Source organism: Martes martes (genome assembly GCF_963455335.1).
Source record: "Martes martes genome assembly, chromosome: 1".
NCBI classification, from domain to species: domain Eukaryota; kingdom Metazoa; phylum Chordata; class Mammalia; order Carnivora; family Mustelidae; genus Martes; species Martes martes.
In genome coordinates, this window is record NC_137888.1 from 161,712,232 (window position 1) to 161,731,375 (window position 19,144).

General features: G+C 51.3%; 1 protein-coding gene across 1 annotated transcript in view; it reads right to left on the reverse strand.

Annotated features, from left to right (window-relative positions):
- The window catches only part of NUP210 (nucleoporin 210), a gene marked incomplete at its 5' end in the record, with an annotated part of 107,296 nt that overhangs the window by 60,278 nt on the left and 27,874 nt on the right, over positions 1-19,144 (reverse strand). The window contains 10 exon segments of the mRNA XM_080811331.1: positions 688-886; positions 1,445-1,600; positions 2,598-2,735; positions 3,596-3,736; positions 4,772-4,878; positions 6,518-6,586; positions 7,168-7,326; positions 12,114-12,246; positions 14,125-14,275; positions 17,722-17,818. Of these exon segments, the coding sequence (XP_080667457.1) occupies positions 688-886; positions 1,445-1,600; positions 2,598-2,735; positions 3,596-3,736; positions 4,772-4,878; positions 6,518-6,586; positions 7,168-7,326; positions 12,114-12,246; positions 14,125-14,275; positions 17,722-17,818 (1,350 nt within the window).

Here is a 19,144-nt window from a genome sequence, read left to right on the forward strand (position 1 = left end):
GCACCATTTCTCAGGGGACAAAAGGCTTCAGGGTCAGTGTCAGACTCATACAAGTCTCATCCCATCCCACCTGTGCCCTTGTATGACCTGGGGCAGCCAGGCAGCCCCAGTCTCTTCCCATGACATGCGGCCCAACCACAGTCCCCCTCCCACACCCCCAGAAAGTCTGATGAGTCACTCACACTGAGTGCTCACTGCACCTGGTAGGGTTAAACTAACTTCCGTGGCCACCATCACCACCTATATCACCACTGAAACCCTGCCTGGCATGCCCAAGAGGAAAGAGCAATGTGCACAGCTTCGACTATTCAGGGAGTTGGACCCTGCATGCCACCAATGTGTCAGGACTCTGTCACCAGCCAAAATCCCTATGGACAGTGTATTCTGAGCTCCTCGTACCTTCTAGACACTGTAACGGGCACGAGGACATGCAGTTCTACTTAGGATGATGCCCATTTTAGAGATGTGGAACACGAGGTTCTGAAAGCCCAGTGACAGGGCAGGTCACGTGGTGGGCAAGAGCTAGACCGGATCATTGCTGATGGTGGGACAAGGGGCCAGATGCCATTCCTGATGCTGTAACCCTCAAGCCCTCCGTTTAGGAATCTGGGGCAGCCCATGTTAAGAACTTTGGTGGTCTGGCCTAATCGCTGTCTGGCGCCCGCCCACTCACCAGTGCTGGTTTACCTGGGAGTGGCTGGAACACGCCCTGGTTCTCCACCTCGATCACCAAGTCAAAATGGGAGCAGTCACTCAGGGTGACCACCTCGTTGGCCCCGCCAGGAATAAGGCCATTGATCCTCAGGGGCAGCTCCAAGGTCTGGCCCACACGGGCCTCCACCTGGCACGGGGCGAACTCCATGCTGCTGGGCTCGATCACATACACCTGGAGGGCAGGGGTGCAGATGGAGGTCAGCAGGCTCCATGAGAGAGGAAGGGCCCGCGCCAGTATTTACTAAGAGCTGCCATGCTCTGGGCACCGAGGACGCAGAGGCTCAGCAGCCGGTGACCACTCCCACCCAAGGCCTTATGCTAAGTAAGTTGGTCCAACATCACTTGTGATGAAGAGCCAGGTGTAGGGCCCCAGTACAGGGAGAGGAAAGGAGTCAGAGCCAGGTGTCCTGGAGTCTGGCGCCTCCCTCTCATTGTGAATTTACCAACACTCTGTGGCCCTTCTGATTTGGAGATTCAGACCTCTCAGGTCTGAGGAGTTTTCTAGAATGACTCCTTTGAGTATCTCATGTCTTCTGTGTTCTCTGATCTCCTTTCCAGAAATTCCACCTATGCTGACCCTGGCCCTTCTGTGTCCCATCCCCTGGCTGGTGAGGAATGTCACGACCATCCCCCTGCCCGCCAACACCAACACCAAGTACAAGACCGAGGACTGGATGTGAGGAGGTAGCTAGAGACCACCATTCTGAGCTCCGGGCCCCTGAGGTCTCACCTTCATCTCCCCGAAATGTAGCGGGTTCTGCACATCATGCGCCTGGATCACACTGAGTCCAGTGTCACTGCCTGTGGTCATCACACCCTTGACAGTGACAGTGGCAACCACATAGCTTGATGAAGACCAGCTGAAGTTCCCACTGCCACCATGGGCCTGCAGAGAAGAACAATCACATCAGTCCACCTGCCTGGTCTTTCTGTCCATCCCTCTGTCTCACTCTCTGACTCGCATGGTCAGCAGTCTCCCACCCCATGAAAAACCCTGGCATCGGCTGATATCTGGCTGGAGACCATCTCCCTACCTCACTCTCTCTGCCCTGCCTCGTTTTTCCTCCTCATACTCCAGGGGTCTTGTGGCTGACACCCACCGTCGCCTGTGACAGTGGCCCCAGATCAGGGAGCACCTACAGACTGGAGTGGGAGAACCCTGGGCCACAGTCAGGTGCTAGAAGCTACTTCCCTGACCAGGCCCAACACTCCCTCCTGGCACATACCCCTGCCACTCCTGGTCGTCCACCATGGAGTAGAAAGACAGTCCAGTGGCTTCCCAGGTCGGGGGCCACCACCCCGGAGCTCAAGAGAGGCCAGGAATGGGAGACACCTGCGTGAACAGGCAGCAGATCCCAGTGACAGTCCTCACTGCCAGGGAGGCAGCAGGGACTGATGGGCACTCTACTGGCCACTGATGGGGACTCAAGCCCCCATGGGAGTCAGTCCCTGCCAGTGAAGGCCAGGCGGGCACATGAATATCAGAGACTGAGAACATTTGACAGGTGACAGAGTTAGAGATGTTTTTCCCTGGAATTTCACATTTTTCTCCGGGGATAGTTACACTACTTGTAGAATAATCTTATTATTATTATTATTTTTAACAACAACAACAAAAAATGCAGGTGGAAGTTAAATCTGTATTCCTGGTTTTCTTTATTATGCTTTCTTTTCTGTTTTTCAGGGTTGTTTTTTTTTTTCTGATTACCAAAATACAATCCTGTGTTAGAAACCCCAGAAAATACAAGAAGCATAAAATTCCCTGATTTTAAATTCTCTCCAACCACTAGAAGGTAATAGTAAAAGAAAAAGGATGGGTGAAAAGCCCCAATCCCACGGAAACACCCAAAAGAATGCACCCAGATGTGGGGAATCACGGTTACCTTTATTGTGTACTGATAGGCGCCTGTCTTTGGTTGCCACGGAAACGTCAAGATGCTCGGATAGAGGGTGATGGGGACGTGAATTTCTACCTCCTGTTGGTTCCAAACAGGCACCCGTAATGTGTGGACCCCTCCGTCCTACAGAGAGGTGAGGGTGCCGCACGTCACCATGACAACCAGGTCATCAGAGGTTTTCCCAGTCAAGCAGACCCCCGCCCCTCCCTGGAGATCAGGTCACAAAGAGATTCCTTGATGGTCTGGGAGCAGGAAGGAAGATGCTTGATAGCCTGCAGCCTTCTCTGTCTCCATGGAGACAGCTTCCCAGGGCTCTGGAACAGCCACGCAAGTAAATGCTGCTTGACTTCACCTTCTCAGCACCCTACCTGGGATGCTGTGGTTACCCCCACTTGACAGATGGGGAAACTGAGGCATGGGGCACTGCAGCAACTTTGCCCAAAGCCCCTGGAGCTGCAGTGACAGACTGGTAGGAATTGCAGTCTGGCCTGCAGGCTGTTCTTTTCTGCTGCCTGCTAAGGGGCCAGTTTTTGTGCAGGGCAGGAAGGTAAGAACACCCGTGCTAATGTTCCAATCAATCAAAAACTGCTCATGCCCAGAACAGACTGGCCTTTTAAATGAAGGGGGAAAATGAAAAGACTTTAAAGGATCCAAGAGCTAAAACAGACAGAGGGGTGCTCATGGCTCCTGGAAACAGCACAGCTAGACACACGGGCCCAATTCCGTTTCCCTAACAGGGTTTCCACCCCAATCCCAGAAGGGCAGGCTTACCTTGACAGAGGCTGGCACAGGGCAAAGGAGGAGGGGTACACCATGTGGACATGCCCTACCACCAGACATGCCCCCATGAGCCTGGATTAGAGGCAACCCCCACGGTACCCGCAAGAGTGGCGCACCAGGCTGAACTTTGGGCCCCCTGCTCCCCCGGCGCATGTCCAGCCTGGGAGGGCGCAGGGGACAGAGGGAGGGAGGTGCCGACTTGCCTGGTCTACCACGGAGGTGAGGGCTGCCTCGATGGCCGTCTGGCCCCTCTTTGTTGCCCTGACGTGATGGTATGACCCATTCTGGGAAGAAGTGAGCACCTCAAAGAACTCAGGAGGCAGCATGGTTTCAATGCGAATATTCTGGAAGGGAGGCAGGATGAGTGAAAGAGGTGTTTCTGGGAGTGTGTCTGGGAGTCAGAACGCAGGAAAGGAGCAATGTGACCCACAGAGAGCAGCCAGGCCAGGCCACGGGGCCCCCTGAGGCACAGAGGTCTCCAAAACCAGCAGAGCAGCTAGACGAGATGTAGAACTGGGCTCTGTCCCCTCTGGCCTTTGACCCCCTCCCAGGCCATTACCCTTCCCCACATGGCCCTGCTGTGATTACCCATGTGGTGCTCAGGGGAGCCCAAAGCCTACTATCGTCAGCTTTCTCAGACCCTGAGGTTCCAAAGAGGAAACCAGCAAACACCAAAAAGGTCACCAATATCCGTTAGAGCTTTCTTCCCCCAAAAATGCTGATCGACAGTCTATGTAAAACAACATGAGGAAAACAATGACCTGCAAAGCTGCCCAAGGGGGAACATTGCTTCCTTCTTCTAAAACCCCAGAGGCCCCTAGGAAGGTCGCAGACTTTCTGGCTGATGATCCTGGGAACGTCTCATGAAGGACCAAAACCTGCCGAGATTCCCGTCCCTCTATGTCTGCCATTCCTTTCTAGAGCCAGAAAGCTAAGCTTGGCCTAGGTCACAGTTACGGGTATTAGACAGTTACAAGTATTCCTGGCCCTGCAGGGAAAGGTCAGGAACTGTTCCCTGATCTTCTGTAGAGCAGGCAGAGACAGATTCTCAGCACCGTGAAGTCTCAGGCTAATGACAAGGGAGCAGGAAGGCAGCTGGCAGATGCTACTTCCCCATCACTGCCTTCTTGAACCTTCTTGAGCCTGCGGCCCCCTCTCCCCACTTGGGCCCTGCAGGGGTAGGGCTGGGGGGCAGAGATTCGCAGGTTCACAAAGTCCAGAGTGGCACCAGGGATGTCACGGTGCTGTCCCCCATGAACCCAGCAGCACCATCAGCAATCACTGAACTCGGCTATATGGGGGCCCTGCAGCTTTGGGGGGCCACTCCAGGAGACATATCCCGCACTGACACCCCGCTGGGACCCAAGGCGGGAACTCACGTCTGACAGGTAGACCTTGTTGCCGGACTTGTCAAGCACTTCGATGGTGACTTCATACAGGCGGCCGGTCTCCAGCACCCACCTGTCACCAGGATGGACTGTGAACCCTACAAAACAGGCAGGCAACAAAGCCTGACCACTTGGGCCACAGGGGCGTGCCGCTGAGGAAGAAGATGGTAGCAGGCACACCTGTAGGACCCCACAAACTATTCACCTACACTCCTCCAAGGAGAAAGAACAGCTGCAAATCACGGGGAGACCTAATGCCTACCAGCAGCCCTGGGGATGCAGGTGCTGGGCTGGGCCCTCAGCTGCCCCAGCACCACCTGAGCATATTCCACACCAACTGCTGTAGGGCTCATTCAGACCTGAGCCTGTCCACTGAAGGCTAGACTCTGAATCCATTGTAACTGTATGAACTGAATCCACAGTAGGTCTGCACTCTGAATCCACAGTAGGTCTACTCTTTAAATCTACAGTGAGTCTACATCTGAATCCATAGGTCTGTGCTCTGAATCCACAGTAGGTCTACCTCTGAATCCACAGTGAGTCTACATCTGAATCCTCAGTAGGTCTACATCTGAATCCATAGTAAGTCTACCCTCTGAATCCTTAGTAGGTCTACATCTGAATCCACAGTGAGTCTACATCTGAATCCACAGTAGGTTTACCTCTGAATCCACAGTAAGTCTATATCTGAATTCATAGATCTGCACTCTGAACACATGGTGAGTCTGTTCTCCAAGTCCACAGTGAGTCTACATCTGAATCCACAGTAGGTCTACATCTGAATCCATAATAGGCCTACCCTCTGAATCCATACAAGATCTGCACTCTGAATCCACAGTAGGTCTACTTTTTAAATCCACAGTGAGTCTACATCTGAGTCCACAGTAGGTCTACATCTGAATCCACACAAGATCTGCACTCTGAATCCATAGTAGGTCTACCCTTTGAATCCTCAGTAGGTCTACATCTGAATCCACAGTGAGTCTACATCTGAATGACGCCTTTCTGAATGAATGAAGCTCCTAGGACCCACAGGGCTACCCTGCCTGGTGTTTCCACATTGTCAGCTCAGGCCTACACCAGTGAGCAAGCTCGTGTGGCAGCTAACAGGAGGACCCAGGGGTTTGCTGCATATTCTCTTGCCTGAACCCATTCAGTACACCCAATAGGTAAGTCAACACGGAGGAAACTCAAAGGGAGCATCATCATCTATGACCTGGACTACACGTGTGTCCCAGACATCTCTCAAGCACTCAACAGTTATAGCAGCTCTGGGCCCAGGCTCTGCCCCGACAGGTCCTCCGTGACCGCAGATTCCTCCCTTCCTCTCTTGGTCAAATGTCTCCCCTTCTTCCCCACTGAGACTTTTACCAAGTGTCTCCTTGCTTGAGGGGCTCCTTTGTCACTGAGCTGATCACTGGGGCCCCCAACCCCTAGATGTCCACAGCCATGGTCAGGTCTGGACAGAGCCCTGGTATAGGAAGCAGGAGGAGACAAAACCCTCTGGACTCTACCCAAACACTTCTCTCCTTCTGGAGCTACCCACCTACCTTGACCTTAGCCTACCCTCTGCTTGTTTCTGTGCATCAATGCAAGAAGGACTGGGGAGCAGCCCTGGGAAAAAAGCTGGCAGAGCTGGCCAGGGTGAAGCAATTTCTGGGCAACTGCTCTTGCCTTTATGTATTTTTTTAACTCCTGTCAATAGCATCCGCAAGGACCCATGATGACCAGACTCACCCAGGTATCCGGGTTCAACCACGTAGATGGTGCTGTTGGGTAACCTAGAAGCACCCTGCATGCGGATACCTGAATTCTTACTTAAGGAACAAAACACACAAAGGCAAACAGAGCAGGTGGCAGGATTCAGCAAGGCTAGGGCAGCCTGATTACCACCGAGACATCACACGCATGGGAGAGAGGATGAAAACCCTCTTGCCTGAGGCCAAGTAGAACAAAGCCATGTTCTAGAATCAGAGGCCTTGCCATGCTTCCCACACAAGCAGGGGAGGGTCTCTTGCAAGGGACACTGGAGACCACCCAGACAAGGCTAGGACAGAGACAACCCACACGCTGGTGTGCAAACAGCCTTGGCCAGGCCCTTCGGATGGGGCTGTCCGTGCCAGGGAAGGTTCTGGAGGCGAGGAGCAAAACTCTGCTCCTGCCACCACCTCCCAGCCCGGAGCCTCTCCAGTGAGTCACCCATGGAGGTGAGCGATGCCACACAGCCGTGTTGCTATTTCAGTTCTTTCTGATTTTTCAGACCTTGAGGGAAAACAGGGTTATTTTTAGACAAGCCAAGCTTTCGGGGAGAAAAATGACTCCTAAACAGGCCAATCTTCTGTGCAGGATGTGCATATGGACTTGCAGCCGGGCTGAAGAAAGGATATTCCTGTGGCTCAGGACCAGGCTGCTCTGTCCCAGTTGCACAGCGGTGACCGTCGACGTATCCTGGTCCAAGATGGCCACAGGCTGGCCTGTGGCTCCCTCGGGGCTCGTGATGCTGTTCTGAAGCTGGAGCTCATACTGCTCGGAAGGCATTGACAGCTCTGGCCGCCCAGAAGCAGAAAGAACCAAGTGGGAGAGACAAGAGCAAAGACAGGGAACGTTACGAACCAGTACCTCCGCCCCACCCCAAATCCCTGGACCCGACCATCCGTACGACTGCTTGATTTTTTTTTTTTTTTTTGCTTAGTTTCTTCAACACTTTTTTTTATTCCAGTATAGTTAACACACAGTGTTATAATTTTCTTGACACTTTAAAATTTAACAGTATTCTCCATGCCTGTGGACAAAACTGACACTCTCCATGAATTTTCAGAAGCAATCAGTTTTTAGTGACTGTCATAAACTGCTTTTTTTTTTTTTCCTAATTAAGCACAGCTTCTGACAGCAATTGTAGGCTGCCTGCAGAATCCATGAGTTAAGTGAATTCTGCTGCTGCACCGAGGGCCTAGGGTGGGGCTCACTGGAGCCATGTGGCCTCTGGGAGTGGGGGGTTTCCAAAAAGGCACCAGTCCATAGTTTCCCACTGGGTTTGGGGAGCTCAGTCTAAGATCTGTAAAGAATGTTCTCCGTCACCATCCTGACCATCCATCAAGGTTTCCCAGCTCAGTGTCACATTGTAGAAGAGAACTCACTCAATCTGGGCCGGGATGAAAAACGATTTTCCCAGGAAATGAGGGACCCTGCAAAACCCACCACTTTGGCGTCCATCTTCCACACCCTGTGGGTAGTGACCACGAACGCTCTTATAAATGGCTACTGCTGATCACAAAAACAAGATGTGGTGGGACTGTGCCTGCTGCTTTAGGGGCCTATCACCACATTTTATCCCACAACGACCCCTGGCGCGGGTATTGCTGATGCCCACACCTTCAAGACGGTGGTACTGTGGAAATCGAGGCAAGAATCCCACAGGGTCCTCCAGCAGAGGAGTGGCGGAGCTGGGATTCAAACCAAAGACAGCGGGATGAATCACTGAACACTACAACAAAAAACTAATGACGTACTATACAGTGGCTAACTGAACATTAAAAAACAAAACAAAACAAAAAAACCCAGAAAGACAAGAAAACCAAAAAACTAAAAAACCAAAGAGCACAGGAACACTTTTACTTGACCCCTCCCAGTCCTGTCCCTCAACTTTCCCTCCTACCAAGCAACCTGCTCAGGACCCTGTAGGCGTGGCCACATCCCGGCCCTCCAGCAAGGGAGAGGAGGGAGGGAGAGCCACAGATTGTTCCCCTGGTCACCATTTCTCCCTGGGTCCCAGCTCAGGGCCTGCAGGCATCAGGGACAAGGGCCAGGATGAATTTTAGCTAGAGCATCCTTAGACTTCCAAGAATTCCGAAAGGAACTCTAAAAGGGAGGCAACTGGTCCACCTCCTATCTTAGGGTGTCTTCTGTGTTGTTCTGATAAATCCCCAAGAATTTGCCATAGAGCAGAGGGTTCTCAAAGTATGGGCCCTCCTGGACCATCAATGTCACCTACTAGCTGCCAATGACTGGCCTTACCCCAGAGCTGCTGAAACAAATTCTGGGGGTGGGCCCGAAGCTCTGAGCTTGTGCAGGCCCTCTGGGTGATTCCAGCACATGCCAGAATGGAGAATCCTTTAGCATATACACAGCCCATCTCCTCGTTCTCTACCCGGGGGGAGCCCAGCCAAACTGGGCTGAGATTCTTGAGGATTATACGTTCAGAATATGGCAGCAGGGCATCAAGGATCCACACCATAAGAAAATAATGCCATTGCTCAATCAAGCAGTATTACTTTATGCTGTTTTATGAAGTGCTAGCGTCCGCCCTTATTTAAACTTCTCCAAACAGAAAGGCCATTTTGAGAAATGAACATACTGATTCTCAAAAGATCTTGCATGACAACATAATTAAAAAAATCCTAAAACAATGAAAATAAGGGGCTTGACTCCTGGAACACCTCTTAGAATGCAGAGCTCGCTACTATGAAAAGCACTGAATGCAGAAGGCTTTGCAGATGCTCAGGGTCACTGTCTATCTGTAAAAATAGGAAGGCTGTTCTTGGGGCACTGGACCAGCCCATCTATCATCTGCAGGGGTTAAAGGGCCATCCCCAGGGCTGCCCTTCTGTAAGCCAGGAGGCCCACATGTGACCCTCCTGACCTTGGCTGACCCTCCAGACATGCTTTTCATCCCCCGCCACCCCCCCCCCCCAGGGTAGGCTCCAGGGATGACCATGGAGCTCCTGGAAAGGATCTGAGTCCAGGAGGATGGGAAGCTCACTCCCCTGCCTCTGGCTCCAGCCCCTGCTCACACAGTCCATGTGAGTTAGTTCTAGGCAGCCACGGCTTAAGGGGGTGCTGGGCTCCAAGTCCCTTTGACACCTGGGTCACTGACACCAGTCTCGGCAGGTGACTCTCCCAGCCTCGGTGCATTTCTGTCTCTGTCCCTTCCACCGTTCCACCCAAGTTCTTTCAGACACCAATTCCCTCAGTCAGCATGGCCTTCCCGCATTTTGTTCTGTCCGATAATTTGGTTACTGTGCCAATCATGTCTTCAAGCAGCACAAACACCAACACCATTAAGAACTGAGGGGAAGGACCAGTGTCTCCCCCCCTCCCAAACCTGCTGGAAACACTGCTCTGAAGGCAACACACATCTCCCTGGTTAGGAGCTCCAAGAGCCCCTCTCCTCCCTCCCCTGCCCCCACTTGTAAGATGTTTGCAGAATAACCATGAGAGTGGCTGCTGGGCTGTGTGCTCCAGGAAGGCAGGAACCCCGGGCGACATATGCAGCAGCCAGCAGACCACGGCACTGAGTAGGTGCTCAATAAACGGGCTTGCAAGAAAGCAAGTCACCCAACAAAGGGAGGCAGACAGAAGGGAAATAAAGACATGGAAGAAAAGAGGAAAAAATAAATTTTTAAGGAAGGAAAACTAAAAACAGAAAGAGAAAGAATTAATTGGGGTTTTAAAGATCTGCATGTTCATAAGTCCAGGTAACTGGCCTCTAACCTAGGATTCTCTAAGCCAATGCAGGGTGCTGCACGAGACAGGCAACAGCAGAAATTCACATCGCTGTCCTGTCATCAGTCCTCACTTCCCTGTCCAGTCAACTCGTTCAAAATGACAGTGATATGACTTGTACTTCAATTAAAAAACAAAACAAAACAAAAAACCCAAGCCCAATCCTTCTAAAACAATGAGCAGAATTTCCATTTGTATGACTAGGTCACGGTGGACCTTCATGGTTCGGGTCTCGAGGCTTCCTTGTGGAAGCCGCTCTAGACCTGAGTCAACCAGAACCATCAGTCACACAGGTGTATTCATTTTTGGAGGAAGTTTCGATCCCGTTTCTCCATTGATGAAAGGGAGGCAACAACATTCCTAATTCCTGCCCCGGGCTATCTTTTGTGTGTTCTGACACAAAAGTTCTTTGTGTGTGTTCTTTGAGATCTACTGTAGATCAGTGACCCAGCCCACAAATTCTCTTGGTCCCCTGAGATGTGCTGTTCCTCTGGACTGTGACACCTGAGCTAATTCAGGGTGGGCTCTTAAAACCTCTTTATTAAATCACCCACCCTTAACCGTGCTGACTGCCCTCCCCGGTTGGGGCCCAGCTCTCAGATCTCTGGCCACGAGCCCCTGCCCTGCTTCTTACCCAGAAGGAGTCTAGTCCCAGCTTCCACAGTCTGAGGGGAACAGTGCTCTCTCACACTATAACTGCTCCCCAGATCCACTGCTCCCAGGTGAGGCAGGGTCTTTCAGGACCTCCTCTATGGAACAAAACCCAAGTTCCTTGGATACTGAAGCATCTATGTACTTCTTATACAAGACCTTGCATCACAGACAGAGTGACCCCGCAACCTGGGGGAGACACCTGCCTCAACACATGTCAAAGCCCTTGGACAGGTTGGGGACACTCTTGACCTCCTGGGCTCTGGCCATGAGACATGGATAAACTTTTTTAAAAAACGATAATAATAGTAATAATTCTTAGGAGGATGGGTGCTGCATTAAGAACACTCACCATATAAAATGTATCCCAGGTCCGCAGCGTTCTAGAATTACCAAAACAAATCCATATCCACTAATTAACTTTGCCCTCAAAGCATAGGCAGAAAGGCCTCAAGGTATCTGAAGGAGAAACTGAGCCCCAAAGGGTGGGCAGTAGCTGGCCAAGACTGGCCAGCAGTTAGTAGCAGACCAAAGGCAAACCCATTCCCATGTGATGCTCACAGCTTCTGATGCTCTCCAAACAAAGGGATGGATATACACCCGAAAGGACCGAAAGCAGTGTCCTGAAAAGAGTATTTGCACACCCATGCTCCTAGTAAAACTATTCACAATAGCTGAGACGCAGAAGCAACCCAAGTGTCCATTGACAGATGAATGGATAAGCATTCAACAAATATCAACACACATACGCTGGAGTGTTATTCAGCCTTAAAAAGGAAGGAAATTCTAACACACGCTACAATGTGGATGAGGCTTGAGGGCATTATGGCTAAATGAGATAAAGCCAGTGACAAAAGGACAAATACAGTAGGATTCATCTTATTTGGGGTCCCCAGAGAAGTCAAAGTCACAGAGACAGCAAGAAAGATGGCCGCTGCCAAGGGCTGGGGGAGGACGAATGTGGAGCTAGTGTTTAATGGAAACGGGAGTCTCAATTCTGGGAAGATGAGAAAGTTCCAGAGAGGGCTGGAGGAGATGGTGACATGATAATGTGAGTTATCTCAGTGCCACCAAACCACACACTTAAGAATGGTGAAAATGGTAATTCTGTTACAGGCGTTTTACCACAATGATAGAAAGGGTAGCCTCCGCCATGGTGACCACGTTGTCAGTGACCCACCTGTGATCTTTCCTTGCCTGATCTTCTGCACCTTGTAGTGAATGGAGGTCCCCACCATCAGGTAGACGTCGTAAGCCGGGTTCAGAAGGATGTTCTCCAGAATGAGCAGCCTGACCTCTGCAGGGCGCACGTGCTTGGAAGAAAGAGGGTAGAAAGAGTGAGGTGGGGGGATGGGGGCTCAGCGGGTGCAGTCAGTTAAGCCTCCGACTCTTGACCTCAGCTCAGGTCTCGATCTCAGGGTCGTGAGTTTGGGCCCGGCACTGGTGCCCGCACCCAGCACAGAGCATACTTATTTAAAAAAAAAGAAGAAAAAGTGAGGTGCGGGTGGGGAACAGGGAGCAGTGTGGGCAGGAGAAAGAGAATCTAGAACTTCTCAGGATGCTTACGTGGGGATAGGGAAGTTAGCAGTAAAGAAACAAGGCAATGCTCAGAGCCCCACACTTTCAGACCCCTCAAAGCCCCAGGGGAACCCTGTGTGTTCACAAGGCCCATGTCCAGTGGCTACTGCTGGACCGTGCTGAGCACGTCACTTTACATTAGCGTACACTATAGCTCAATGTGCAGTCATCACAGTTACATAGAAAGAAAAGTAAGGAGTGAGATCATGGATACTGTGGCCACCAGGGGCTCAGGGGCTCCATCCACGAAAGCCCAAAGATCAGGGAGCTTGGGGAGCCAAGGGCAAACCTGAAAAGGGGGAGCGACACATGTCCCTCCACCCTACCCCCACCACACCGTGACATCCTCATCGGGAAATGGCATGAAAGACTTGAAATTGGAGAACGATCACCAGTGTCGAACGCAGCACACCCCTTGGGTCACCGAAGTCTCTGGGGGCCCGTGCCTTCCCTTGCCTTTGATCTATTGGCAACTTTTCACGTTGGAGAAAATTTGGCAAAGAAAATGATTCTCATCCACAGAAATGCCAATACATTGTCTCAGGTGGAGAGGGCGTTGATCAGCACCCCATGGATACTGACCAGTTCTGCATCTGTTCCCAAATTCTTGGGGGTCTCCTTTGCCCCAGGTGTAACATCTTACAGGTTTTCTCACTTATTAGGAAGTTACATAGTATCTTTGACTCATCCAAAGAGACAAAAGCAGCCCTTGGGCCCAGCTCTGCTCAGGTGAGTGCTTTCTAGTGTGGCAGGCAAGGAAGCCTGCAGGACAAGAGGGAATTCCAGCTCAGGGGCGGCGTAGGCTGGGATCAGGCCCCGAATAAGAGGCAAATGGTCTCCAAACACGATCTGCAGGGTGCTACAGGATGAGCCCCTGTAATGTGGCATGTCCTGTGCTTCTAAAACCCTCCACGACCTCTGGCCTAGAGGCTAAACGACGAAAGAGGGCATCAGGAGGCATTCTCTCATCTGTCACTTTAGAAAGTCAGCAGTGGATGGAGTACCACACCCTTCCTATGTGAGCTCCAGGAACCAGGCAAACGAAAGGAAGGTCTCAGGGTTGTAGTTCAATGGAGGCAGGGCAGACATGTGCCCATGAGAACAGGGAAAGAACCAGGACCTCTCCTTTCTGCTGTCCTATACCCCTCTCCAGATGGTGCCGGAGCAGGTGCTAGTGAGGCCAAGGTAACTGGGGGAAGGGGACCACCAGTCCCCTGGGCTCAGAGTGGGACCTAGGAAGAGATGGCATGGAGGACACCTGGAAGCCCCCAGTTTTTTCAGAGCTCCAAAGGCTTGGCTGCATCCCTCTACAGGGACCAGTGCGGGGGGTTTGCTGAACATCAGTGGGTTAATGGGCATCCCCTTTCTTGACCTGCCTCGAAATGGACCATGGACCAACTACTTTGTGACTCTGGAGATGGTGCCCTCTGTTCTCCAACTACCTCCCTCGAAAGCCGTGGAACCCCTCCTCCAAATACCAAACCTAACGAACAGAAACACAGAATCACACCCTGAAGTTCCCAGTTCATGAAGAGTGAAACTTTCATGGTACCACGCCTAAATGTGCTCACAGGCGTGAGCCACCTCAAGGAGCCCAGTGCCCGGGGGCCCACCTTGTAGACGGCCTCCTGGATGCGTGCCTTAAGCTTGGAGCTCCCCGTCTTCATCCCGGACACGAGGACGGTGTCCCCCTGCTTGGCCACCTTCTCCATCTCGGAGATGTAGGAAGGAGGGATGTATGTGGACTCCAAGAATGTGAGGATTCTGGAGAAGGAAGATGTCACCAGACCTGATTGCAAAAGCAAGGACCCTAACAGAGTCACCAGCTGCTGGCACCTCCTGGGAGGGGCCAGACCCTTAAGTGAGTGGCAGTGCCCTGCTTGGTGCCGCATAGAAACGTGTCCCCTAAACTTCCTACATCAGAACTGCCCACCTCCTGGTGAACAGTGCAGATTCCTGGGCCCCGTACAGGCCTTTGTCCACAAGAAGCCTGGCACTGTGCTTTTTATTAAAATCCACATGCGATGATGGTAAACCCTGAAATATGAGGACCACCTGCTTGGACAAAATGCTTCACGCTCACAGGTGTGACAGGTGAGGCCCACGGAAACTAGGAAGCAGGCCCAGGAGCACAGACCCAGCCCGGGTGGGGCCAGCAGTGCCCCCCCCAGGCTCCCAAGGCCCCCTGTGATGTTCTACCCACCCCTCTGGGCCAGCTCCTGCCACTGGGAAATGACGTTTAATGACCCTTCCTCCAGTGTCAGGAAGAGGGTATCACACCCATCTTATCGCCCCACAATAAGGCACTAGGCTGTGGGGAGAAGCCCCACATTGGGAGAGAAGCTGGGATGCGGAGACCCCACCGTGTAGGCAAGAAGCAGGGCTGACTTGAGGGACCCTTTCCATGCGGTCTCTCTCTCTCTCTCGCAGCCTGTGATTTACAGGTGAGCCCGCCTTTCCACTTGAACAAGAGCAGTGCGCTGGACACGCTTCCATTCTCCCCAAGATCTGCTGGCTACAGTAGTGTGCTGTGACTGATTTCCCTGTCTGGTTTGACTAGGTGTCACATGCTGATTTTAATGAAAACCCAGGGCACTCTGGTTGCAACCTGCCTTAGTGCTTTTGATTTCGGTTGACATTCAGCTCATGTACAGAGTGCATGGACGCTCAGGGGGCTGTCGTGGTAGGAAACGCACCTGCTAGCACAGACTGGGGCAAGGAACCAGCGTTCTCTGAATGTCTAGCAGGTGTCAGGCCCAGGGTGGGGCTCCGAATACCATGTGGACCCACACAGCCGCCCTCAGAAGTAGCCACAATACTCCCCTCCCTCTGACACAGGGGAATGCTGATGCCCAGACGAGCTGCACTCCTTGACTGAGGCAATAGGCAGGAAGTGATGAGGCCAGGTTGGGAATCCGGGTCTCTTTGACTGTCCAGCCCATGTTCCTGGCTTCATGAGACACCAGAAATTCCAGAGCTCATGCAGAAGACGAAAGTTGAGGGCCCCATTCCCCCCCCACCCAAAGACCTCTGACCCAAAAGAGCAACCTGCCTTGCACAGTATCAGGGCATAGTGATGTCTGTCATGGGAATAGGCATTGGCTAAGCCAAGATGTTCCCTAAAGCCTGGAGCTGGACTTGGAAAGGTGTAAACAAAAGACCAGATTCTTAACTCCCCACAAAATACTTACTAATTGCAAAGGGATAGGCCAATGACTTCACAGTGGGGCACCTGAGCAGGCACCATCTACCCCAAGTGATGACCGAGACGTCATCCGTGATAGACCCACTAAACCATGATAAGATACAATCAGGAGAATACAGAAGCTCACCTCTGTGATCTTCCTGCCAAAGATGCAAAGGTCTGTATCTAATCAGGAGGGAATATCAGATAATCCCAAAATGAGGGACATTCTACAAAACAACTGAACTGTAATCTTCACAAGCATCTTGGTCCCAAAAGAAAGAAAGACCAAAGAACTATCCTAGGCTGAGAAAGATAGGACGACAGACAGCAGGTGACTCTGGCTGGGTTTTGTGCTTCCTATGAACGATATAACTAGGATAGCTTGGCAAAGCTTGAATGAGGTCTGATGACTGTAGGCATCAGTGTTCATCTCTTCATTTTGATGATGTTGCGCGTATGCCGGAAAATGTCTTCGAGGTAGCAAAGGCACATTAAAATAATTAGGGACATCAAGTTGGCTCTCAGATGGTTCAGGGACACCACTTTTTGTACTATACTTGCAACTTTTCTGTAAGCTGAAAATAGCTGCTAAGTTTTAAGGGGGCGCCTGGGTGGCCCAGTCAGTTGAGCATCTGCCTTTGGCTCAGGTCATGATCTCAGGATCCTGGGATCAAGTCCCGCATCAGGCTCCCTGCTCAGCGGGGAGCCTGCCTCTCCCTCTCCCTCTGCCTGCTGCTCCCCTCCACCTGTGCTCTCTCTCTGTCAAATAAATAAACAAGATCTTTAAAAGAATTTTTTTTTAAGTTAAGTCTTCCTCCGCAACTAGAGAGTATGTTATGTGAAATAAATCAGTCAGAGGAAGACAAATACCATATGATTTCACTCACAAGTGGAATTTAAGAAACAAACAAGCAAAGGAAAAAGAAGAGAGAGAGAGAGAGACAACCCAAGAAAGAGTCTTAATTATAGAGAACTTGTGGTTAGCAGAGAGGAGGTGAGTGGGGGGATGGATGACATAGGGGATGTGGATTAAGGGGGTCACTTTTATGAGCACTGGGTGATATATGGAAGTGCTGACTCATATTAAACGCGTGAAACTAACATAATATTGTATGCTAACTATACTGAAATTAAAATAAAATGTATAAAGATTATAAGAGAATATTTTTTAAAAATTAGATCTTCTTCCCTTAAAAGAGACTTTAAAACTTGATTCGATAAGGCCTGAAGCACTGCAGGGTAGCAAGGGGGGACATGAGCCCAGCCCTTGGGTCTACACCAGGACCGGCCAACAGGACCTTCTCCTCCCCATCTTCTCTGTGCAACATGTCATAACCACTAGCCACATAGCAAACAAGCACGTGAGACACAGCCAGTATATACAAGGAACTGGAGTTTTCATTTTACCACATTTAAATTTAAATAGCCAGGGTTGGCGGCTACCATATTGGATAGTGAAGATTTATATAGATATGAGTCCAATTCTAGCTCTGCCACTTACCAACTTGACCAGTGGTTTAAATCTTTGTTTCTATGTCTGAAAAATGGCAAAAATGGGGGTACATAGCACATAACAAGCCCATCTGTATCCCCCAGTGCTGGGGAACACAGCCTCTTGCTCCTGTGAGGGCTGGAAATGTCTTCCCAGCCACAACCTGTCTCCCCTTTAACTCACCCCTAGTGGAGGGCTGTCCTTTGAGGCCACATACAACCCTTCCCTGTACCACGTGACAGCTTCCATTATCTGGGGCAAGTCTTCTCTTCCACAGCTGGGCATGCCAGCCTCCTCCACAATTTCCCACACCCAGAGCACACCCCAGTGGGCAGCAGAAGCAGCAAGGTTCCAACACAGCTGTGGGAGCTGAAATGCTCATCCTTGCTCAGTCATGGGGGATGCCGGCCAGCATCCTGACGACCCTGGGTTCCTTGCTGATGGTGATGATGCTGCTCAAAGCCCCCACCCTGCGTGGAGCCAACTGACACCTCCTTCCTGCTTTTCCTGCAAAGGTGAGGCACCTCTTACCGCAGAGCGTTGTGGGAGTCCGAGAACCCATCAGCCTCCGTGTCCTTCACGATCGTCCAGTCAAAAACCAGCCCGGCCAGGGTGCTGAATGTGTTTCCTGCAGGAGCAGATGGGGGGATGGGGGGAGCAGAAAGGCATCAGAGTTAACTCCCTGGGGCCAGGGGGAGGGGAAAATGCACTCAGGACCACCCCTCTGCAAAGCAGTTGTTATGCCACCATTTCAGGAAAGGGAAACTGAGGCCTCAAGGGTCAGGGGATGAAGGGCGACAGCTCATCTCTCCCCTGGATGCTGGGACTCCCAGGGTCCCAGCGTGGAGGAGATGGCAAACCACCCAAGCCAGACTTAGCTCTGCAGTCCGGCTTGCGGTCCGGGATGTCAGTACATGTGAGCCCAACTGGGCCCAGTAATGATTTTGGAGACAGGACTCAGAGTGGGTCCTAACACTCTAGTGTGAGTACAAGGTCTGGTTGGGCGTCAATCAACACCCCACAATGGGGTGGGAGATGGCAACCAGTGGCTCCAAGGCCCCATCTCCTAGGAGCTGTGACTTTGCTTTTACCTAGGCAATGCTGCTTTCACATTGTTGAGTTATGTCCCATCATCTCAAACGAAGAAATGTGCCAAATAAATCCAACTCCCAAGTTCTCTTGGAAAGTCTACAGAGCTGGCTTCCTGGGCCAGTGTCCCTCTGCAGACCAGTGGCTGGCTCAGCCTTCTTAGAAGGGATCATGGTCTTGGATCTGCCACACTCCCCGCCATGCCCTATTGCCCCCCACCCCGGCCCCCTGCAATAGTCCTCATCTGCATTCACTGCCTGGCTGGCAACCCAGATAAGAGCATCTGGGATCTGGAAAAGCTCTTTCTACAGTGTAAAGGGTAAGGCACTTAGTGCCAGATGGGCCCCAGGTCCTGCCCCACCCCACCTGTGGGATCTCAGAAGCCAAAAAAACAGTGCTTAGCAAAAGCTCCAGAAAACTGGGTTGCTGTCTTTGCCATTACTTTTAGGCCAACACAGAGTTACGCTGTGACCCAGCAATTCCGCCCCTGCAGATGCACAAGAGAAATGAAAACCATGTCCACAAAAAGACCTGCACATGAATATTCATAGCAGCATTATTCACAACAGCCAAAAGGTAGAAGTAACCTAAATGTCCATCAACAAATGACTGGATAATCAAATGTGCTCTCTCCACACAGTGGGATGTCATTCGGCCACACAAAGGAAGGAAATACTCGGCACAACGTGAATGAACCTTGGAAACATGCCAAGTGAAAGAAGTCAGACTCAAAAGACTGTATCATTGTATGATTCTACTTATAGAAAATGTCCACAATAGACAAATCTATATACACCAAAAGTAGTGGTTGCCAGGGGCCGGAGAGAGGAAAGAATGGGAAGTCACTGCTCAAGGGTACTTGGTT